We start from the raw sequence: 24,415 nt of genomic DNA on the forward strand, positions 1-24,415 counted from the left end.
GAAGAAACAGGTTGCCTGGTCTGGCGGCCAGAACTTCGGCCTTGAATCAACACCTGACAGAAATGTCTAGCCTCTGCCGGAGCGGCGTACGTACGGGGCAGAGGACAGAGTAGCCTCGTGCATGGCTCCCATTAGACACCTCACTCCTGAGACTGTCCACCTGCTGCCTCGACTGGCCTCCTCACACCTCAAGAGTGTGTCAGGGTAGGGCTCTGGTAACAGCTTTCTGCTGCGCTGCAGGGGGAACATCTTATCTCAACTCCCTGGGGGTGGACGCTCTGTGGACTTTACCCTCTGAAATCACTGCCGCCCAGAAGGTCAGCTGAAGAGGAGCGAGGGCAGGCAGGCGCTAAACACAACCAGCTGCAGCACCTCTTCTCTTGGCCGGGAGAGATGAAACTTACGCTGTCAGGGCTAGTCTTTCTCTCCACACACTGCCACAGAGCTGAGTCCTTAAAGCTTGTCATACACATAGGGAAAAATCGCAATTGCTGGGCTGTTCCCCCGCGTATCCATGTTAAAGACACACAATCTACCCAGGGCTTTGTCTGCACGCTCCTCATCAACAATGGAGGCACCAGCTCAAGGGAGAGCACTTTGATTTGGATTAATTTTAAAGAGGGCCACTTGGCACCCAAGACAATTTTCTATGTCGCTTCAGTTTCCTCTTATTTTAGAGGCTTATGTGCCCATGTATGCCTCAAGGTAAAGGAAAGCGTAAGGCTTTGGGGGTTTTGTAATTCTTGGAAACTGCTGGAATGCCTCAGAGCATGGACTGTGGAAAAGGCCAGCCCTTGGCTGCTGGGACACAGAAGAATTTCCCAGGTCCTCTGGCTGAGAGGGGCTGCTAGGTGATCTCAAGTATTTCCAACTAAGGTCCATCCGGAAGCACCTCCACGGCGCCATGCACCCCTGAAGAAACAGCTTGATGCCAACACAGGAGGCCACAGGGGGGCTCAGATGGACAGCACTCTCCTAAAACCAATTCTTTGCCATTAATTTCCTACATTCAAAATATTTCCTCTGAAATAAACAAAATCCTCTATGTTGAAGAAAAAAAGATCATGTCATCTAGTTGTGCATCTTATAGATGAGGACACGAAAGCCCAGAGGGACTCGGGAACCTGCCTCTCCAGCTCTTTCTCTGCACTGCACTACCGTCTCTACGGGCAGGACAACCCTGCAAGCCAAACAGCACTTTAGCTATGTCTGTGGAGTTCGCCTCAAGAAAAATCCGCGATGCATTCCCACCAGCAGTTGTTGGTCCCAGCTCCTGACATCTCCAAATAGCTCTGACCAGCTGTGCCTTTGCGCACACCTTACCCAGACCCTGCCAGACGCTCTTGAGAATGCTGACCTAAGTGCGCTGGAGAACGCTGGCTAAACGGAAACTTGTCCAGGCAAAGACTTTGTCCACCACATACAAAAATCAAAACACTGAAAAGTTTGTTTGCAATCAGTATTTAAGACAGAATCTCCTTTCTCTCCCAAGAGAGTGGATAAAAATACTCCGACATAGCCCATCTACGCCAATCAGGCAATGTGCTCGATGAGTTGAGGAATGGCAACGGTCACGTTTATTTGTTGAGCACCTGCTCTAGGCCAGGCTCTGGGCAGAGATGTCCTGTCCTAGGACACAGAATCTTCCAGCTGACTGTGGCCCATAAAATACTGGAAGAGCTTAGCTCACGGGCTTCTGCCTAGCTCTATGATGAGCTAATAAACACAACGAACACTGATTAAAAACAATCCCGACGTGTTTCAGACAGTCTGGAGGACATTGCTCAGCTGCCCCCTAGTGTTGTAGAAGGATCTGTAAACCGCCGGCAAGTAGATGAATAGTAAGGAAGGCGGACTGGGCTCCAATCTAGGCCAGCAGTCCCTCAACTACCTGAAGGCCAAATCTATTTTTCTTCTACATGATTCTCAAGAGCAAAAAATGGGCTTCATGTTTTTAAGTGGTTGCAGGGGGAGGTAGAAAGGAGAACACTTTATGATGTATGAAAGTCACAGGGAATTCAGATTTCAGGGCCCATAGAGGAAGGCCAGCCAGGACAGCAATATCCATTCAGCTACACTTATACCATGGCTGGCTCCAAGCTCGATGGCAGAGTTGATGGCTGGAATGGGGACCACTTGCATTCAAGGCCAAACACATTTACTCTTAAAAGGTTGGCAGATCCCTGCCCTTAATCAGGAACTATAAACACTTGTTGGAGGACCTGAGAAAGCTCAGGGTCTCTTTATACTCCACTTCCCCAGCTTCAAGATCTCAGGTCCCTTCTGAAGGGATAGAGACCAGAGTAATGTTGAGGAATTACAGGTGCTCCTCCATCATAATAAAGGTGTTATGTAATTCATAGAGGATGTAATTAAATTGTCAAATTATCAACTATGTTATCATCAGAGCAACATGAAAGGATTTCACTATCACAAGTGAAACTCAAAAGTTCTCAGAGAAGCACATGGAAACTGCTTTTTCTGGGTGCATGGAGTTTTCTCTTCTGTGGTCACACACTCCTGAAATTTTCTCTGCTTGACAGCAGGATAATTGCTGTGAGAGAATCAATGTGCAAAAATGTAAGATATACTATAAAATTGTCTATTAGTCAAGGCATGTTGGATCAACATCTGGCAATTCACCATGAAAATAGTAAAGACAAAACAGAGAAAGTCACAGACTTTCACTTAAAAAAATTTCCCTGCTGTTTGGGGGAGGGAAAACCAGAGTTTGGACTTCTGTGGATCTTGCACTCTGCTTAGCAGCCATTTTGAGGGGAGACTGGAACCGAGGCTTTGCTCTGCTCAGGAGCTGCAATGTAGGTGACACAAGTGAAAATCAACAATTTACCCAAACCAGGAGCTCCATTCCTAACAATGCCCATCCTTCCTCTCCATGAAAAGGTATTGCCCATGGCTATAATTAACATTTGTGTCTACAGATGCACGCATGCGCGCACACACGCACACGCACACACATACACACACGCACACAGAGTCAGAGTAAGGGATGAAGGACAAAGAAGCCATAACATGCAGGTGATACGCATTCTCACTTAACAGAATACACTGTCGACCCTCAGTATCTACAGAGACGGGCCACAGCCAAAGCTGCTCAAGCCCCTTAGATGAGATAACACAGTATTTGCATATGACCTATAGCCACATACCCCCATATACTTCAGATCATCTCTGGGCCACTTTTAATTCCTAATAGCATTAGATAATCATTATACTATATTGTTTAGAGACTGATTACATAACAAGTCTGAACATATCCAATGCAGATGCCTTTTCCCCCCTGAATTATTTCAAACCTGCATTTGGTTCAATGAAATGTGGCTTAAACCTATGGATGCAGGATCTCTAGATGCGGAGGGTCGGCTGGACAGGAACACCTACAGTCTCACAAGCATAGTGTTCACCAGTGAAGGGAAGCAAAACCCATGGCCAAGCATCCAGTGGTGCATTCTCTGAAGGTGGTGAGTGAGAGGAAACCTTGTCACCTTTAGGATTTAGGAACTATCTGAGGCAGCTTCTCCATTTCTAAGCCTTTTACGTAGACGCTACCTATTCAAGAAGTACTATTAATTTCCTCTAAACTGGTGGTTCTCAACTTTGCTAATGCTGTGGTGATCCCAAACCATAAAATTACTCTCATTGCTACTTCATAACTAATTTTGCTATCGTTGCGAATTGTAATGTAAATATCTGATCCAGGGCATGTGATACACAACCCCTATGAAAGGGTCATTCAACATGGAAAGGGCCGGCAACCCGCAGACTGAGAGCCACGGCTCTAAAACAATGCCCTATTAGAATACTAATTTGACCTATTTAAATTTGGGCTCAAAATCTATGCTAGCTGTATTCCCCAGCAACTCCTCACTATGGGGTAAAAATGGTTTCTAGGTTTCTGTGAGCTTTAAAAACTCTACCTACAAACAAAGCCACTGGGAGAAATGGCTGCTCTACTTTATATATAGCAAACCCTTCCGGCTCTGCCAGGAACGAGAATAATCAGACCCTAGTCACCAAGAGGCCATCACCTAGCACTTTGACTCTTCTACTATGTCTGCTGGAGCTCTTTGACTCCAAAGAGAGAGGAGTGGAGGCAGAGCATTTCCAAGCCTGGCTGGAAGTGATTCTGGGGATACAGGAGGGAAGTAGAATAGAAGAAAAATTAATGGTGAGCTATGGTTGCATAAAGCTATGAGGTGCATGAAAGGGCCCTGCTTCCTTCCCCAGGTCCCATTTAGGATCTCATAAAATAACAACCTTCATGTATAGACTGTGGGCATCCAGGGGCCTCTTCCTTGGGAAATGTCACTGTAGCTCTCTGAGTTTAATCAGGACAGCCCTGGCCTCCTCAAGGTCCCGGAGGACATTAGTGGGCAGGAGTAACTACGGTTAGGAACAAGCCATCTAGAAGCACTGGGGAGGCTGAGGACTGAAAGGCCAGGCACTAGCCTTTCAGTGCTGGGTTCTTCTCTAGAGCAGGACGGGGGGGAGGGTCACCACGTGAAGAGAAGGTCTAGGTCTGCTTCCCTTCCCGAAGAACTGACCTCCGGGGCTCCGTTCTCGGCCAGCTGCCCTCACTAAGGGACCAGCATGCTGTGAAGCCTCCTAGAGCTGCTTACCCAGTAGAGCACGTCTGTCCAGCCCTCCATGGTGATGCACTGGAACACAGTGAGCATGGCAAAGGCAAAGTTATCAAAGTTAGTGATGCCTCCATTGGGGCCAACCCAGCCACTCCTACATTCCGTGCCATTGGCGGTACACTGGCGTCCATTCCCTGAGAACGCGCATGGAGCTGGGTCCTCTTCAGCTACTATATCTAGAGAGAGAGAAAGCAGAGGTACCACTAAGAAAAGGATCACCAGGGCCCTCGCTCAAGCCCAGAACACCCGACACTGGTACCCTTGCCACCTCAGAATCTCAACTACCCCCTTACCCCCTAAGGTCTACTGGAGTATCTCCTCACCAGGGCAATTTAGTTTCTTCTAGTCACCCACCACCCATGGCTGACAGAGGAAGGTGTAACCTGCTTCGCCTCATGCAGGCCCCCATCTTATCTTCTAGGATACATTCCATAAGAAACTGGGATGGTAAAACAGAATAAATTCTCATTTATCCCCAACATAATTCACATAGAAAGAGGAAACAGATGGGAAAAAAAGGCTAGGACAGCAGTACCTCCTCCAAAAAAACCAAAACATTTTTATGTTAGGTTAATAATTACTGTCACTACTCACCTGAGTCAGCAAAAAAACATGTTTTGTGCATTTTTCCAATAAAAAGTTCCAATCCTATAATAGCATAGATGATAATTACAAATAATACCAAAAGGGCTATGTGAAGGAGGGGGACCATGGCTTTTATAATGGAGTTCAGAACAACTTGTAAACCTAGGAGAGAGAAAAACAATTTCATTTGTGAGTTAGGAAGACACTTCAAATGAGCTATAAATATAAATCCTAATGCTACTTGCTCTCTTGATGACATACAGTAATAAACTTCAGAGATATTTCAAAGCTGTTAATTAACAGTAAGCCTGGACATGAGACCAGCTAAAAAGAGACTCCTAAAGATCATTTACTCCAACTCTTTCACTAGATAGATGGACCCAGAGACACAGAGAGGGATAACTAGTATTCAAACTATCCATTCACGCATGCACTGATTTTTGTATCCATTTAGCAAAACCACCTGAGTGTTTACTCTATGCAAAACATGGGGGTTAGTGCTCTGAGCAACAGAAAGACAAAGCAGACAAAGCAGCCCTCTCAAAGAGGTTACACTCTAAAAGGAAATATAAGAATTTAACATAAGTTACTCTTATGTAGTGTGCAAACACTGCCCGAGCATCAACAAACAGAAAATGGAAAAGGAATAAAAACACTGCCTCTGCAGAGAGTGAGGACAGAGGACCTGAAGAGCTTCCCACTTGTCTGAGCCTGGGCACAAAACCCATCATAGAAGTAAGTATGCACAGTGTGAACTGGAGCAGGGTGCCATCACAGCTCCTCAGAAAGGCCATCAGCAAAGAGGGGGTCGAGGGGGTCAGCCATGACATTCTGGGTTTTGATATTTTGGTCCAGAGTCAATTAGCAAAAGTCTATTAGCAAAAGTTGCTTCAGAGAAAGCAAGTGTCCAGCAGTAAGCTTGAATGGCGGAAACACGACTCAAGAAAAGTGGGACTCCAGGGAGGCTGGGATGCAGAGACATGGGGCCTCACGTCAACTGCAGGCTGTAATGAAGAGAATGCGCCTTAGTGCTTCAGTGATTTCAGCCAGGGTCAGGGGCAAATTACAGTTGTCCCGATAGCCCCCCCAAAGAAAATAATCCCTCCAAGTGTTTCCAAAGGCAGTCCCTCTAGCATAGAGGAGGCAAGCAGGGACAGCAGAAGGCTGAGAGTAACTTGAGGAAGGTTGGGTTTGACTACTCAGTACAACATGAGGGCACAGGGGTCCTGCAGCTAAAGGGTGGGCTTGAGAGATGAGAGACTCCGCTACAACTCAGAGCGGTGGCGCAGGTACAGACGCTGCGGGGAAAGAGTAACAGTGAGCCAGGGGGGAGAAGGAAGGAGAGGCAGGAGCCCAGAGCCTGTGCTAGAACCTTGGCTTCCTGGCTCAGCAGCTAGTATCTTGCACTAACCCCACCATCTGTGGCCTCAGCTTCTAAACAGGCTACTCATTCATTTTCTCTTTCTTCCCCTTTTTATTTTCCCAGTATTTACTCAAAGAAAGAAGGAACAAACAGAAAATGCTGAGGTTAACTAGAGTTAAAAACAAAGCAGCAGCTGGAATATGCCAAGAAAAAAGAAACCCTAGGGGCCACAGGAGCACATCTCCCCTGGTGAGCCTGCTTGGGAGGAGGCAGGGGACAGGCTGGAAGGAGGAGGGGATGGAGGAGTCCCAGCCAGCAAGACACTGGCTGTCTTCCTAAAGCCTTCTCTGCAGCTAAAACTCTGGGTCTGTCTTTAAATGTTTAAATGGTTCCTTTCAAAAACAAGACCAAGAAGACAATTTTTAATATTTTTGTCTATTGCAGGCAATAAACAGAGGGGGTAAAGCAATGGCTCCCACATACATGGGCAGCTTCTTGGCTATTTTGATCTTCTCTTCCCTTCTATTTTTTTTCTTCTTTCTTACCTTCTTTCCTTCTTCCTTCCTTCCTTTCCTTCCTTCCTTCCCTTCCTTCCTTCCTTCCTTCCTTCCTTCCTTCCTTCCTTCCTTCCTTCCTTCCTTCCTTCCTTCCTTCCTTCCTCTCTCTTTCTTTCTTGACACGATGGGCCACCCTAAAGCACCTAAGAGTTAGCTCTTAAACTCTCCTGCAGTGAGCCATTGGCCTCGTGAATATATCTATGTTTAGTGTAACTACTTCAGACTGGCCACACTCCACTCATGAAACACTATCAAGCCGCATCACAAATGGAGCAAATACGCTCTCATACATTCACTCCTTGGAACATAATCAACAGGCGTGCCGTGAAGGCGTGGGAAGGGTGCCATGTCAGGGTGAGAAGACCTGGCCCTGTGTGCTCTCCCATTAGTGAGAGCTTGGAAGTCATGACCTCCTAATTGGCCTCACTGAGCTCCTCTGGGGGACAGTGAGAGCTGGCCAGAGGGTCTTCAATACTCTTTCCCATTTTTACACTCTTGGATTCTAGTTTTGTTCTTTCTTTTGTTTGGGACAGGATCTCACTATATAACCCTGGCTGTCCTCGCTCTGTAGACCAGACTGACCTTGAAATCTAGGGGATCCGCCTAACTTTGTATCCCAAGTACTGGGATTAAGTATGTGCACCACCACACCAGGTGCTCATCAATTCTGACAAACATTTACCCAATAATAGAATGTAGGTGGTGAAAAAGGTCCATAAAAGTCCATAAATTACACCACAATACATAATTTTCAATAATGTTTTGTTTTGTTATTCGAGACAGAGTTCCACTGTGTAGCCCTGGCTATCATGGAACTCACTGGAACTCCTCACAGGGTTCCAAGTCATGTGCCACCACTGCCCTGTGCTGGTCAGAGAGCTCTGCAGGTAACTAAGTTTGCTGCCAAGCCTGGTGACCTGTGTTGGATTCCTGGGACCCACATGGTAAAAGGAAAGAACTGAGCTGGGTATGGTGGCACATGCCTGTGATCCTGGTACTCAGGGAGGCAGGGGCAGGTGGATCTCTGTGAGTTCGAGGCCAGCCTGGTCTACAGAGCGAGTCCTAGGAGAGCCGAAGCTACACAGAGAAGCCCTGTGGGAGCTGGGGAAGAAATGACTCCTGTCCTTCACAATGTGTGCGTGTGTATGTATATGTGTGTATATAAAGATTTAAAACAATGTACTAAAGTTTAAAATATAATTCTACATGACTAAACTATGCTCCTTTGGAACACAGTTGTCTTTCCCTTGACTGTCTACTCTGTTACACACACACACACAAAATTACATTCTACAGAATATAATTTATATATAATTTAGTGAGAAGACAATGCTTTATAAGTATAGCCAAACATTCCTGGGCATTTTCAATGGTTTCAGGTGCTGGAGAAGAAATCACCAAGTCTGCAGCTGAAAATAGCATGGCCTGGAAGCCTTGATTCTCCCTCTCCCCAAGCCTATTTGGATCTGAGGAAAACGTGCCCTGACACAATCAGCTAAAAGATGGGCTCACAGTCAGAGATTCGTTTCTCGCTGGTAACCTGCAAGAGAGTGAGCCGCAGACCCCCACAGTTTGCAAACAGCCTTGTGTTCTGGAGGAAGGAAGAGCAGAAAAGTGTTCTTCAGAGTTTGGAGAGCACTGACCCTTCTGCAGAAAGCTCCTCAATGCGAGGAGCCAAAGCCGGGCTAGGCCAGGCCAGGCCAGTTCCAAAAGTTTTCACTGGCGAGAGCCGCTCATGCCCACACGAGCCACGGCTCCAAGTCTGCATGCAGCACACACCACAGGCAGGCTGTCCTGTCATTTGCTCTTTAGGGGAAAAAGGCTGTCATGGTTACTTTGAAATTAGATTAAGCTGTGACAACTAAATCTGAAAGAGCATATTTGCTCACTAAGCTTCTCATTTCATCATGTTACACTTAACAGTGTCAGCCATTGCCAAGGTATTTCTATTTCTCTCAATTGCTTCCAGACAGTTCTGTGGTTTTTTGACTTGCACTGATCTTTTTCAATGAAAATAAATGAACCATCTGGAAAAATAAGTACACTTAAAACACCACTTCCTACATTTTAAATGTTAAATTTGGAAATGTAGTATTTCTTTTCCAGAGGAGTTTGGTGCGTTCTGAGCGCCTAAGATTTAATAAAACTTCATGAAGACATGAAAATGATCAGTGTTCTAATGGCTTTGTGAGTTGTGGAAAGTGGGTACGCCCAGAAGTCCTGCATCCTTGCCTGAGCTAAGTGCCCTACCTCCTCGGAAGTACCAGTGCTAGGACAGGTCTGAGGATGTCTATCCACACTCTCAAGACCCCAGAAAATGCTGTCTTTCCAAGGGCAGAGCTCATGAGGCAAAGGTCAGCAGGCTTCTTAAGGAAGCCTCTCCCCTCCCAGCTCAGGTAACATGCAACTTGCCCAGTGGTCAAAGGCAGAAGGCAGGTGGGGCCAGGCTGTGGATGAGGTGGCCGAGCTACTAGAAGACACCAGGGTCTTCCTTCACGGTCTTGGGAGGTTCTCATACGACCATCACAGAGGACAGTACTATGCTCTGTACAGGTGTGGAAACTGACAAGTTTACTCCTCTTCTTGGAGAGTGACAAGTGTCATCGTTAGCAGTGGGGCCCGGAGGAGTTTTCAGAAGTCTAGCCACCCTGGTGCTCGCTACTCAGAGCCCTCCAACTGCTGGATAGCTACCACTACTAGGTGAGGCAGGCCGGGGAGTAGGAAGAAACCACGCAACATCACCAAATTGCAAAACTAAACGGGAACAAGGAGGCCAGAAGCCCAGGTCTCCCACTGACACCCAGTCTCTCTCCACCTGAGAAGAGATGACAACAAACACCACCAGTTCTTTCAGGAAAGCCCCAGAGATCCATAGCAGCGGTGCAAGCTCGAGTACTCCAGGGTCAAGGAAGGCCTGATGCTGCTGGCCTCCCACTAGGTACAGGGAAACTCACCTCCGAGAACTGTTTCCTGATCCTGAGACCCACCCAACAGGGAAAAGGTATTACCTCAGGGGTAGGAAGCAAAAATGTGCTTACTGGGCACTCCTGATACAAGTCGAAGTGGCCTTAACACTCGGAAGGCGCGGAGGGCTTTAACATCAAAGCCTCCTGATTTGCCACCAGAGTGGTTCCCGCCTTCTGCTTCTTTGGTTAATTGTTCCAAAATTACACTAAACAGTCTGAAAGAGGAAGAGAGAAATAAATGTTAGTATGTCACCCAGGTGAGCAAAACAGGACGATAATAGTAGTTATTTTTGAAGAAGAGCTAGTTCTGGGTGGCTGCTGACTAAATAAAAGGAAGGCTGAGCAAGGGTGAGAATGTGGTTACGGAACCCCAGTCCGCCCTGCTACCTGAAAAGACCCACGGTAGAGGCCACTCAGATCTCTGTTCCATGCCAGCAAAGCAACCAGAAGCAAAGGCTCAGGGAGGATCCCCAGAGAGCCAGTGGCACTGCCTGGATGACCGTGATCTTGGTGGCTGTGGCTTGGGAGCCCGAGCTGTACGCTAAGTACCTCACATCCCTCACCATGCCCATCCTCACAGAAGTGGTCCCCGACAGCATCATCAACACCCCTTACATACGTGTAGAAACAGAGTTGCTAAGAAAGACCCACCTGCCCAAGGCCAGGCCACCAGTGGCAGAGCTAACATTTGGACCCAGGCATTGTGGCTGATGAGGCTACAGGGTCCATAAAGGCAGGAACTTTTTATCTGTTAACTTAATCTGTTTTAGCTTAGCTCCTAAAACAGTCCCTCACACATAAAGCATGCCCAGGAAATGTCTCCATGAATAAATAGATGGACAACTTCAAAGTCCCACACGTTAATGTGCGAAGCAGTGCAGTCGCTGACGCCTCCCCTCGCTGAGGTATTCGGCAAAACAATGTGAATCATGGACGCCAAGGAGCTGCAGTGTGCAAAGGCTAAGAGTTATCTAAGGGAAGACATTAATATCACCCTTTTCTCTTCTGAAATGTGAGTAATGTTATATCTGGCAGCGATGACAACTTTTTTCCTATTCTCAGGTTTTCCGGATAATGCTATTTTCAGACAATCTGCTCATTTGTCAGTTACTTCTGCTTTTTTAAAATAAATATTTACTCTTTTCTGAATGACTGCTCATTTTTTTTAAAGAGTAAATATAAATTTGCCCATTGCAAATAGCATCAACTCTAGCCAATCAGATTGTGGTATGGTTGGCCCAGCAACAAAGAAAAGGTTTTTAAAGTTTAATTAGCAGCCAAAGCAAAAATTCTGCCCCCTCCTTGACGGTCTTCTGGGTCACCAAGACACTGGGTCCATAAAACACAGGGTGGTCTGATTGCAGGCCTGATTGGGCACAGCTCTGTCACTCCAGGGCATTTATAGATACTATGTTTTAATAACAGAATAGCAATTACCAAGGACCCAGGAGGAGAAATGAGCCACCTTTGCAAAGCTTCTGATGAGAGCTAGCATGGGTTCTGAAACAGATCAAGGCTAAGACAGGTTTCTTATTTTGTTGGTTTTAAGAAATGACTATAAACTCCGGCAGCAAAGCTAACATTAAAAGTCTGTCCCCCTAAACCAAGTTCACAGCTTCAGAGAAACAAAAGGAAGGAGAAACTTCAGACTCTGCAAACGTGGAAGCCACAGGAATTCTCAACCCAAAGGCCTGGGAAAGCAACTTCTGCAGGCGCTGACTGGACGCTGCTCTCTCAAGCATGGGGTGACTGAAGACGTGCAGAAGCATTGCGGGTGTGCAGTGTGGGCCTCACAGTCATTTCATCCCTCACTCTTCAGACTGTCCTTGAAAACAGGTGACTAATGTCTCTGCCACTTCAAAAGAGCCTGAGTCAGAACGAGAAGCTGGCTTGAGGTTGGTATGTGCTGCAACGCCCCTCTCCTATGGGGCTCAGTTCCCCTCTCCGTAAAATGAGAAAACTTAATTAAGGATTTCAGATTCTAAAGTCTATTTCTCTCCCACCCCTGCCAATAATAATAATAATAATAATAATAATAATAATAATAATGTCACCATGTTCCTCAGCACCTGAACAGATTTGGACAGAAGGAAGCAGCAATTTAAGGTCCTAGACTATTTACCCTAAGAGGAGGAAAGGACATGCCCAACTGACCAGGGCCAGGTGCACCAGAATGTGAACACCGTGTTCTTTTTCACAAAATCGTGAGTGACAAGCTTGAATGCTTAAAATATACCCTTACTAAGAACCCAAAGGGGTGAGGTGAGGTTCGATCCAGACAAAGCTTTACTTTAAAGATAGCTGCAGCTACAAGTAGGCTCCTGGGTCCTCGTGTGCTCCCATTACTAAGAGCTACAGGCTACTTTCTTAAGGTCTCTTTTAGCGGGAATCTTGACAAAAGTCACAGGTCACTTTGGACTCAGAGTGGAAAACTCATTGGACAGAGAAACAGACTATAGACGGAAACTTTAGTGAATGGGAATGACATTCAAACAAAGGTATCATAATCGATCTTTCTCTTTTCTATACTTTTTCTTCTGCTCCTGCCATGACCGACCATAATTTAGTCACAATTTTACTTTGTGGGTTTTTTTTTTTTTAATTGTGGTAGGCAGTGAGTTAGTATTTTAGATAAACAATCTGTGAGGGTTTTTAGACTAACACGAAATGCCACTGACTCTAGCCCTACCTTGTTACTTTTCATCTCTGCAGCCAGCTCCACAGCAGTTTGTTTTATATGTGAGAAATGAATCTGTTTAAAGTTTCGGTCATCTGTGTTATGGCAAGCACGTAAGGGGACGCTGCAAACAACCACTGTCAACACAGATGAGGCCGTCACCTCTAGCACTCTCCAGAACGCCTTGGCAGCCACCCTCCCCGAACATGGCTACCACTAATGGGCTGGCTACTCGTCTACACATGAAGTTTCCTTTTCTAGAAATAATGTAAAGGAATCACACGGTATGCCTTTTTGCTTGCCATACTTTTGGAGATTCATCCAAGTTGTTACATTTATTAGTTTCTTTTATTGTTAAATAAAATATTCAGTTAAATAAACATGCCATGATGATTTTGTCAAATTACTTGCTCTGTAGCAAGCTATTTTTAGTTTCCCTCTATTTTGAATAAAGTCTTTCTGTGGACATGTGTTTTCATTTCCTCGGATAAAAACCAGAAAACTAGTAATATGGTCGCATGGCAAATGTTTTTAATACTGGACGAAAGTGGGGAAAAATCTTTCTAGGTGGTTTTACCACTTCCAGTTTTAGAAGTGTATGAGTCTCAGTTACCCCATGTGCTGGCGACCATTTGGTATCTTTGGTCTCTTTACACCCAGTAGAGCCAGCAGGCACATGGTGCTGCTACTGGGGTTTTAACTAGATTTTTTAAATTACTAACAATGTTTGGGGGCTTGTGGGATGGCCACATTGTTTTCTAATGAAGATGCATTCAGATACCCATTCTATAGTGTACTATCTTCTCAAACAGTTCTTTTTACATGTTGACCAAGGTCTGTATACTTGACCAAGGTCTGACCTTATTTAATTTTTTTCCCTATGTGAACTGCTTTTTTTCATCTTTTTTACATTGACTTTTGAAGAAAAGTTTTAAACTCTGATAAACTTTAATCTTTTCATTGTCTTTTTGATGGGTGCTACTTTCTGCCTCTTTGTCCTTTGAGATGGGATTGCACGTGTTCCAGGCTAGCTTCCAACTCACTGTCTCTTGAACGTCTGAGCCTCCTGCAGAAGTTGTGTGGGAATTTTAGGAGTTCACCGCCAGCACGTATGCCTCGGAAATCTCTGCCTGATTAACATACATGAAGGTTTTCTTCAGTATTTCTCTGTGAACTTTTTTCATTTTAAATGGTAAGTATGTCTATGGTCTGTATGAAGGCTACATTTACACATGGCATGAGGTAAGAATAGCCTTTCACACTGACAAATAGTTGTTTTAGCACTGTTTACTGGAAACAGTTTCCTCATGCCATTGAACTATCGAGGCATCTTTTTCTAAAATCAACTGACGGCGTGCACGTGGGTCTATTTCTAGACGGCCCTATTTGATTCCATTGATCTTCATGTCAACCCTGCCATCAATATTACACTATCGTGACTCCAATAACGTTAGAGCCGGCCATAAGACCAGGCTCCGGTTTTTTTCTTAAAGATTTCTTTGGCCAGTTTAAAGTCTCCCTAATTTCCATATAAATGCTAAAAAAATCTTGCCAATTTTTCAAGAGTCTGCTGGAATTTAGATTAGCACTCAGGCTGTACCTTCATTTGGGAAAAAGCAGAAACTTAAGATTATTGAATTTTCCAACACATGAGCATGACGCCGCACTCTTTCCTTAGCTCTTCCTTGATTCCTCCCATGAAGACACTGACATTTCAGTGAGCTATCTGCACCTAAATATTTTATAGTTTTGGTGCCACTGTAAATAGTAATATTTAATTTTTTTTTGTTGTCTAATTGCCCATGGCTAATAAGAAGTCTCTATTTTTATAGTGTCTTTTTGTTCAGAAACACTCTTAGGTTCATTCAGAAAACAATTATGATTTTAGTTTCAAATTCACTAAGATTTATTTTATGGCCCAGAATATTAACTCTCTTGATGAATATTTCATGTATATGTGAAAAGAATGAGTATTCTGCTCTTATTGATAGGAAGTCCTATGGAAAAGTCAAGGTGAGTGGTGGAATTGTTCAAAGCTCCCACACTCCACACTCCAGTGCAGAAAAGCGGGGTGCACAGTGTAAAGACACGTCTTTCCACCCTCCTTCAGTTCTAACAGTGTTTGCTTCAGAAACTCTGAACAACAAGGGTTCTTACATCATCTTCACAAATACCCTGTATCATATGAGATGTCTCTCTTTGTATGCCTGACAACTCCTCTCTCTAAAGTCTGCTTTGTTGGATGTTGATATAGTCCCTCTGCCTGCCTTCTCTATCCTTTTATTCACAAATTATTTGTCTTTGCATTAAAAAGGTTAAAGAGAGACATTAGAAAGCGAGTTCTCTTTTTATAACTGGCATCTGATAAACTCATGGTATTATTTAGGGCTCTGCTGAGTTAAACCTTCCATTTTGCTTTTTGTTTTCTGTTTACTTTCATTTTTTCCTTCTACATAGTCTCCTGAATTGACTTTTTTCTTCTTGTTGAGCTTCTCTGTAATGCAACTAGTCTCCACTATTGTCTTAATATTAATAACTAAAGTTCTGTGTTTCTAGTGGCTCTTGTAGGGAAAGTGTCAACAGAAGTCTTCTGTGAAGCAAGAGTGGATATTTTAAAATTTAAGACTGCAGGATCTCTGGGGTAACAAATGTCGCCAGTAAACATCAAGTAAACCAAACAGTCACACATGTAAGCATAGCTGGGTTACAATAAAATCTTACTTGCCAAGGAAGATGTCAAAATGCTTAGCTACTGTGGAGAAATGGGCTTTATCTAAAGATGTCTCTAGGCTCTTGGGTGGAGGGTGGATAGTCTGACAACCTGGGCACCAGGGTTTACAATATATACTTTCAATTGTTCATGATCTAACTTCAAACAGCATTTATCATTCTAGAATTGTAGTCATATTTGACAACAGCCCATAATGATCTCTCTGTCTCAGCTTTGGTTTTTCTTAAAAAAGTTTCCATTTTGACTTGGGTTTTGGAAGGAACTTCATTAGATGAGGACTCTAAGCTTACATTTCCTCAACACTCTGAGGATGTATCTATTGTCTTCTGTCTTATACAGCTGATGAAAAGTCCGAGGTGTCTTTTTTCTGTTTCCAGATTCTGTTTGTTGGCTTCTTAATTTGTTTATTTTAGCATTTTTGACCATGGTTGTGACATGCTTTTCTCTGGGTTTTTGATAAAGCATTTCTGAGCATTTAGAACTTGTGAGTTCATTTTCCATCACATTTGAAACATTTAGAACCATTACTTCAGGAATTTTCTTTTCTGTCTCCCTTTCTCTCTCCTCCCTTTAAAAAAGATTTATTGGTGTATTTATTATGTGTGTATATATGCCTCTGTGTGTTTTATGTATACCATGTGCGTGTAAACACCAGAACAGGGCATGGATCCCTTGGATCTGGAATTACAGATAGTTGTGAGCTGCAACGTGGGTTTTGGGAACCAAACCCAGGTCCTCTACAAAAGCAGACAGTGCTCTTAATTGTTGAGCTATCCCTCCAGCCTTTCTCTTCTTCTAAGATTCCTTTGCTGATTCACAAATCAGTGAGGTAGTGTTGCTTTTCCTTAATTGTTATTACTGTATCTTCCAGTTTCCTGATTTCTTGTCTTAAGTACTGTCTCATATGCTCATGAGCCAATCTAGGGAACCTTTCATTTCAGATGCACTTTTCAGTTCCTGAATTCCCATGTGTTTCTTTTATTGTCCTGTCTTTCCCCATTGTCCTCATATATTACCCTAAGTCCATAACACATTCATAGTTGCTATTTTAAACCTTTATAAAGTCCTTGCATCATCTCTGTAATTTCTGGGTCTGATTCTAGTCACAAAATTTCCTCTGGTTAGGGATCACACTTCTCCATATGTCTAGTATTACATGACTCTAGGTAAGGCACTGAAAATAATCATCTAAGTATATTTAGATTTTATTTTTCCTTTGAGAAGCCTTGTTTTCTTTTTCAGGTAATTAAACTTATCAGTTCTCTCTCCTTTAGGCTCCTTCTCCAACACTGTTATCAAAGCTTCAAAGAGTCTTTACTCTAGAGCAGGGATAGCAGAGTTTTTCTGTAAAAAGGTAAGGCAGTAAATACTTTAAAGCTTTATAGACTAGACTCCTCAACTCAATGATGTCAACGAATGAGTGCTGTTATGTTACAAAAGAAACTTTATTTATAAAAATAGGTGGCAGATCAGACGGGCTGGAATTTGGTCCCTGGCCATAGTTTGCCAACTATAGTCTAGATCTAAGTAACTCCACTACTATGGCTCTCTGGCTCTGTTTACTTGTCCACAGCGTTCAATGCAATAATTTGCTCTGGGTATTTGGATTACAAACACTTTTCAGTCTTGGGTAAACTCTGGTTATTATTTATCTTATAGTTCCTACTTCCTGACTTTCTCTTGTCCCTAACAGTCTTCTCTGCTTAGACTAATGGAATGCAGCTGAGTCTCAGCCCGACTCCAGGGAATCTCAAGCACATGCACAGAGCTCTCTCTACTGCTCTCTGGATACGCGCTCCCTCTCTATTTAAGTTTCTCAGGCCTCCTGAAGTTTCCTAAACGTGGTAAGACCACCACACATTGGCTTGGGTCCCTGTTCCTGTGCTGTTCTTTTGTGGGCAAAATGTTCCAGCATAAAAATACACCAAAGTGATCCCAGCCTGGGGACGTAAGAAATGAAGCTAAGCGTCTCCATTCTCTAGTCTAATAAAAGCCCAGTGGCAGGAAAGGCACAACAGGATCCTCACAGAACCAGGAGATACCTGAGGCTCCAGCATGCCACTCCCTGACAGGCGTGCCAAATAAAAGGAGGTATTTGCCTTCACGCCTATCTGCCACCTCTTCATTTGAGATACATTACCTCTGCAATACAGACTTAGGTGTCAATGTGCAATGGGAGGCTTTAAAAAGCCTAACTTTCTTCCCTATAAGTCTAACTATCCAATAGGCCACCACTTTTGGTCCCATTTTCATCTCCTAGGGTGAAAGGACATCCCCAAACTTAGGCTGGTCTCTCTCTAAACGGGCAGAAAAAGTCATCTCCATTGAAAAACCAAAGGAATCACAGATACAAATAGATAATCCAAAAGAAAACCTAAGTTGCTCAACTACAAAAGGCAGCTGAATAAAGCCACAAACATGAAAGCAGAGGGATGGTTTTAAAAGCACTCTCAAAACTGGAGAGATGGTTCAGCAGTGAAGAGCACTTGCTACGCTTGCAGAGGACAGGGGTTCGATTCCCAGCAAACACACAGTGGCTCTAAGCCATATGTCATTCCTGTTTGAGGGATATGATACCCTCTTCTAGATCCCATGGGCACTAGACATCCATGCAGTATACAGACACACTTACAGGTGAAACACTGCACATGAAGTAAAAATACATAAATCTTTTTAACGCTCTCTCGAAGGAAACGAGCCTAACTTTAGGAGAAGCTTTTAGAACACTAAGGTAAGAAGTCCCAAAACAGGGCTATATCTTTTCTTCCTTGGTGGATGTTTGCTCCAAAGACCTGATTTGTGTTTCCTCTGCTGGCAACATTTCAGAGTGTAGGAGAAACAGGACAACACAGGCCTCTATTTTTCATTCTAACATTCTCCATTAACTAAATCTACCAGCGTCTTCCTCTTGCAACAGGGTTTTGAAAGAACACCTGCTTCTCTGCATTTTCTACTTATTTTACTTTATGCCGGATATGTGACATTATTCAGATGCTTGCTTTGTTATTTAAAATGGGAAAATGGCATGCCAGAGTTTCTCCCACAAGTCAGCATAAAAACAGAATAGCTTTGCTCAAGGGATATTAAAGGGCAGAAAACCTCGCAGCTACAAAGTCTTTATCATGTGATACACATGTTTTTAACCAGCAGGGTGCTAAGTTTTAGGAGATATATTCACTTGACTCCCCCTGCCAGCAAGGCAGGTCTATTTGTGGAAACTCAAGGCCCTGGGAGGTGAATCATCTCTCATTAGCAGCTGAGACTTCCTTCAGCAGCATGTCACTGACTTCCCCAAGCACAGCATCCGGCATGCGAGATCTTCACCCTCACTCTACCCAGGGATTGACAGCAGCCCTGCCAGCGTTAAAAGAAGTCCTAAAGGGTCCTGTCGCCATCACCACCAGAAAACGAACAACCATCTTCTCCAAGAAGCCTTGTGTTCCCTTTACCACCCAGCCCACACTCCCATTTCTCAGATAAATGTTTCCCCAAAGCGGGAGGGACTTACCCTACTATTACTATAACAAAATCCAGTAAATTCCATCCATTCCTAACATAAGCATTAGGATGCAGCAACAATCCATACGCTATAATCTTCAGAAATGTCTCCACTGTAAAAATAATCAGGAAGGCATATTCTACTTTTTCCTGTAAAGAGAAACAAATGTACCAAGGGGGAGAGAGGGAAGGGGTGAAAAGGAAGAAACAATGATTAGAACCAACAGCTTAGAAACATAAGCATTTCCCCTTACAATTTTATCATGAGAACTAGAGCCACTACCCTGCCCCTGGGCAGGGAAAACATTTAATTTTAAGGCTGAATTTTTCAGATGCAGCTTAAGCACAACCATTCCAGGCTGCATTATTGCATTTTGCCACCTGCCCTGACGCATGTGCAATGAGTCTGCCTAGGGCGTAGCAGACATGTTTTCTATTTGCACACATTTGTACAACACAGCACGAGTACCATCCTGAGATTACCAGGTCAGGCCCAGAAAAGCACAAGGATGAAACAAGTATTAAAACAATCGCTTTGAACAGAACACCCTCTGGAAGAAAGATGACGTATTGGTCCCAACCCTTATTTTTCTCTTGGGTTCTTCTCTGACATCTCAAGTTAAAGCCAGCTTTGTCACTTCATGGCAAGATGACCTTGGACATATTGTACTCTGGATCTGACTGCCCTCACCCACATAGTAAAAGGCAGTGAATAATGCCACAGATACTGCCCAATGACTGACATGCCTCCTCCTCCTACCTGGCACCCAGTGATGGAGCCCTGAGCAGCCTCCTGGGGATGCAGCCTGCCTCTATCTCCGTTCCCATGGCTGCTGCCATCTGACTGCCATATACCCCGACAGTACTCCCTGCTGTGCTCTAGCTCCAACCCTCAGGGCTCCGCAAGCAGACAAGCATGCCTCGGATGTCTACACACATCCGCTCCTTCTCTAAATGTTTTCTTTATACAGACCCAGTAGTTGAAAGAAGCCCAGATGGACAGGGCCACATATAACCAACCAACATTCCCTGGCTTCAGTCTACTCAACGAAAGAAAAAAAATCATCAACAGTGAGAACTTTTCTCTGTGGGCTATCTTTCTTAGGAGCCCCAATCCTTAGACCCACACCCTTCACTTATTGATATGCCTGTTTCGGAAGGATACACGAAGTATGGCTCAGAAAAGAGTGAGCTCCTCCTCCACATGACAGGCACTGCAGAAGGAGCCAGGAATAGAGAAACATCCCAACCCTGGTCCCACTCTCGAAGGACACATGGGAGGTTCAAGCATGAACATAGAAAACCTCTAAAATCACAAGAGTTAGCAGAAGAACTTCTCCATCTGTATGGAAACCAGAAACGTCAGCCACAGCTCCTGTGCCCTTCCCTTTTACCTGTCACGCGGGAGAAGGCAGACACTGCTGTTACGTGTGACCGATATCGTAGACGCGTATTTAAAAATGCAAATTTATGATTTTTAAAGAAAATGCTTCTGGATTGGAACTTCTTATTTTGGAAATCACCTTTTTAAGAGATTCTCTTCAGGATGATTCCTACAGGCTTGCCTTCCTTAAAACATTTACATCTCTATGTATGCACGTACGCATGCACATACACACACACATGCACGCACATACATATACACACACACACACACACACACACACACACACACACACACACACACCTGCAACAGATGCGGAACTCTTCTGCATTTCAGTGGAGATGTTGTCTGAGCTAGCCCTAGGCTGCAGGCCTCTGATGCCAGACAGCTAGCTCCTGTCTTGGGCTGCCCCAGGACAGACCTTTCTCATGCTTGTCAGCAGCATCTTCCCTCTGGGTCCCAGGGCACTGTCTAACTGCAGCCTGTGCCTCCAGGACAGTGCCCACTATTTTGACTGTCCACTGGTTATAGAAAAGCCAGTTGATCAGCTTTGCATTCCCTAACCCTACACCATTCTTGGCTTTTAACATGTCCTGTCTGGGCCCCCACGTGTGTGTGTGTAGGCCAGAGGCAGGCATTAGTTCTCTCCTTCCCTCCTTCCACTGTGTGGGTTCAGGGGATTGAATTCAGGTCATGAGTCTTAGCAGCAAGCATCCCCACCCACTGAGCTACCTAGCCAACCCTGGCTCCTATCATTCCAAACCTGCCCTCTGGTGCTCCCTGGATCCTTGGAACACTATCACAGTAGTCTAAAAACAAACAAACAAAACAAAACAAAAAAAACAAAACAACTCTCTTTTGAATTAGACAGGATCAATATATTTACAATTTTAAAGCTTAGGGCTCATACCCAATCACCACCCATTTATGCCTCCTGGTTACATTCCTGGCTGGCTCATCCTGCGTACCCCTCCCTCAAACTTCTGGCTATCCTTCCCCCACTCCTGTCCCTTCCTCCCCTCACACAGTCAGATCCTCCGGGCCAAGCGGCCCTGAAGATGTTCCCAGAGCAGCACCTGGACAACCATGACCCCACCAGGCCACATTCAGACCTGCCGGCTGCTGCTCTATGTGCAACCCAGATTTCTTTTCCCCTCCTTGCCATATCCTGAGTGGACATCGTCATAGGGGCCTGAAGACACACCCACACGGCACCCCTTCCCCCACTGACAATACACAGTGAGGGTGAGGCTTTGACTGCTCTGGGAGACATGTAGAGATGCAGGAGGGAACATGAACTCTGAGAGCTCAAAGAAAAATAAAATGTGTCTTTAACCAGAGGCCCAAATCTCTGAAAATACCCACCTGCTGTACTCAGAGCTGCCCCACCACCAAATGTACACCATCAATATGCTTTCAAGACTCCTAGTTCTAAGAGAACAAGATAATCTAAAAACAGCACACTGACTTGAAAATTCCTCTTCCCTCTCATCCTCTCTGCTTTATTTACTAGGCCAGACAGAAAAAAGCTTTGGCTGCAATGCCGTCAATATTCATAGTAGTTATATCCCTATGTCAAGACAGCACCATACTTCAGAGCAGAAAAACAAGACAGAGAACACAGAGTACACCTACCAAACATGCTTGTTTTCCCTTCTGCCTTTTAGTTATAATTATGCCACAATAGTATGAGGGCCATTAGTGTAACTGAATGGTTGAAGGTTTGGGTTTGTTTTGTGTGTTGTTTTTTTTTTTTTTTTAAATAACCCTCCCTCCTCCTCCTTACCCTCCCTTTTAAGAATATTGGTTCCCCTTTCCAAAATCTTTAGTGAATTACTGAATGGAAGGAGTTATAAGAGGCAGAAGTTTTGCTGTAACATGGTTGCAGAGAACCAAATGAGCAAGCACAAACTGGTAGACCAGTTGGCCTATAAGCCAGTAACAGCCGTCCTTGATTCTGACATTACAAAAGACTCCTAGTGAACAAGGCTGCTTCTACATTCAACAAACTGAGTGTTGTCATCGTTGTTGTTATTGTTATTTTTTTATTTTGACAAAACAAAAATTGAGAAAGTGTGATGATTACTTGCTTCAAAAGGACTGCTCATTTGAAGAAAGAAAGTAAATTTGAAAAGGAAGTTAAAAAGAAAGCTGGACAACACGGAAAAGAGTCTGAAGGCAAAGAAACCAAGTGACCTGCAGCACAGAGGCACAGAAATCTGGAACAGAGACTGAGGTGAGTACCAAATAGGGAGCCACAGCAAGGGAAAGACAGGGGAATCTTGGAAGGGACAGGTGAGAACCCTCTAGATTTGAAATGAACTAACCCTTCTCCATAAAGTCTGGGCCAAGGCTGAATGGGAAAAGTGATCCCTGCTCAGTTAACGGGAAGATTACATGATTCCCCCTCTGCCTGCCAAGTACAGCCAGGCCTAGATGACTCAGGTGCCCCCAGCAGGGGTTTCTTCTCCATGGAAGAGGTCCTGACTGGGCAGAGCCAGTCGGACTGCCCGTAAGAAAGCCATCACCTGAAACCACTCTGTATGAGGTCCCAGTCTCCCATGAGACTTATCAGAGATATAAAGGCTCAAGCCTAGTTTTTTTCTCTGTAGCATGGGAGTGAGGGTTTCTTGTAGGTACATATGTGTATAGGTGCATATGTACATGCTTACACATGTAGAAGACAGAGATAAACCTTAAGTGTCATCCTTCCTCAAGAACTGCCAACCTTACTTTATGGTTTGCTGGAAGCATATTAATTGATCTCGAGAGCCACAGAATACTAGGGATCCTTCTATCACTACCTATCCATTTCCAGGACCACAGTGCTTACCAATATGCCCCAATTTTTCACATGGGTTCTAGGGACCAAATTCAGGTCACCTTGTTTATAGAGCAAGCACCCTACCCACTCGCCTTTTCTCCAGCCCTCAAATCTAGTCTGGAACTTGGTTTATCTTCTCAAACAGTGAATTGCTTCTGAGTCAATATTTTCTTAACTAATTTCCAGTCTCTAAGTCACTCAACCCTAAAGGCCTTTAAGACACCAAAACTATCACCCAGAAGGAACTGGGAGATTCCAGAATACTGGGTTCTTCTCTCTAGGATTCTTTTGCTGTGTGTTAGGGCATCAACATTCATGAATCTGCCTGCCTTGCCCATCCATCTGTCCATATATGCATCTGTCTATCCATCCATCCTGAGCTTGTTCCTCCTTAGCAAAACTCAGCATCTAATCTCAGAGACCCCAGCTGGCTACCAGGTCTACAGAGGTTGACACAGGGCAACTGCATTCACTTCTTGGCTTTGCTCATCTACCCACAGGCCCCGTGTATTTGAGATTTTCCTGGCTGTGAGAAGATGTTCCAGTCATCTATTTGTGTGCGCAGCCAGGTCCCTTGTAGTCCTCAGCACCCTGTTTTCAATGATCATTCCTTACTGTCTTTGTAACTCTAGCACCTACCACCACACACAGCATGCACAAAACACTCACAGGTTCTACTAGAAAAACAGTGAAAGATAAAGCAATAAAATCAGACATAAAGAAAATTATAAAATTATAATTTATGATCCTAAGGATATGTAACAAGAAAAAATATATCTAAGTTATTAAAAATCTCTCAAGAACAAGTCTGAGGTAAAAACAGTCCAGTAGCTGAAATAAAAGATGCTTTTATCTTACCTTGTGATAGTTTAGAATAAGAATGACCCCTTTGGCCCATATGTTTAAATGCTTAGTCACCAGGGAGTGGCAGGATTTTAAAGGATTAGAAGGATTAGGAGGTGTGGCCTTGCTGGAGGAAATGTGTTGCTGGGGTGCAAGGCCAAGGTGGTGAGCACTGAGGTTTCAAAAGCCCATGCCCAGTGTGTATGTGTGTCTGTCTGTCCCTGTCTCTCTCTGTCTTTCCTACTCACTATGGATCAGAATGTAGCTCAGCGACTGCTCCATCATCTGCCTGAATGCTGCCATGATGATGATGGACTAACCTTCTT

General features: G+C 44.3%; 1 protein-coding gene across 14 annotated transcripts in view; it reads right to left on the reverse strand.

The window, feature by feature from the left end:
- The window catches only part of Cacna1d (calcium voltage-gated channel subunit alpha1 D), a 301,017-nt gene that overhangs the window by 134,772 nt on the left and 141,830 nt on the right, over window positions 1-24,415 (reverse strand). For 13 of the 14 annotated variants that reach the window (XM_060390786.1, XM_060390779.1, XM_060390778.1 and 10 more), the window contains exons 4-7: window positions 19,049-19,188; window positions 10,205-10,347; window positions 5,256-5,408; window positions 4,641-4,837 (exon numbers count right to left, since the gene is read on the reverse strand). In XM_060390786.1, the coding sequence (XP_060246769.1) occupies window positions 4,641-4,837; window positions 5,256-5,408; window positions 10,205-10,347; window positions 19,049-19,188 (633 nt within the window). Of the gene's footprint in view, window positions 1-4,640; window positions 4,838-5,255; window positions 5,409-10,204; window positions 10,348-19,048; window positions 19,189-24,415 lie in introns of those variants that run through there. The other variant, XM_060390785.1, reaches the window with a different exon arrangement.

Source organism: Meriones unguiculatus, chromosome 9, assembly GCF_030254825.1.
Source record: "Meriones unguiculatus strain TT.TT164.6M chromosome 9, Bangor_MerUng_6.1, whole genome shotgun sequence".
Classification (NCBI taxonomy): Eukaryota; Metazoa; Chordata; class Mammalia; order Rodentia; family Muridae; genus Meriones; species Meriones unguiculatus.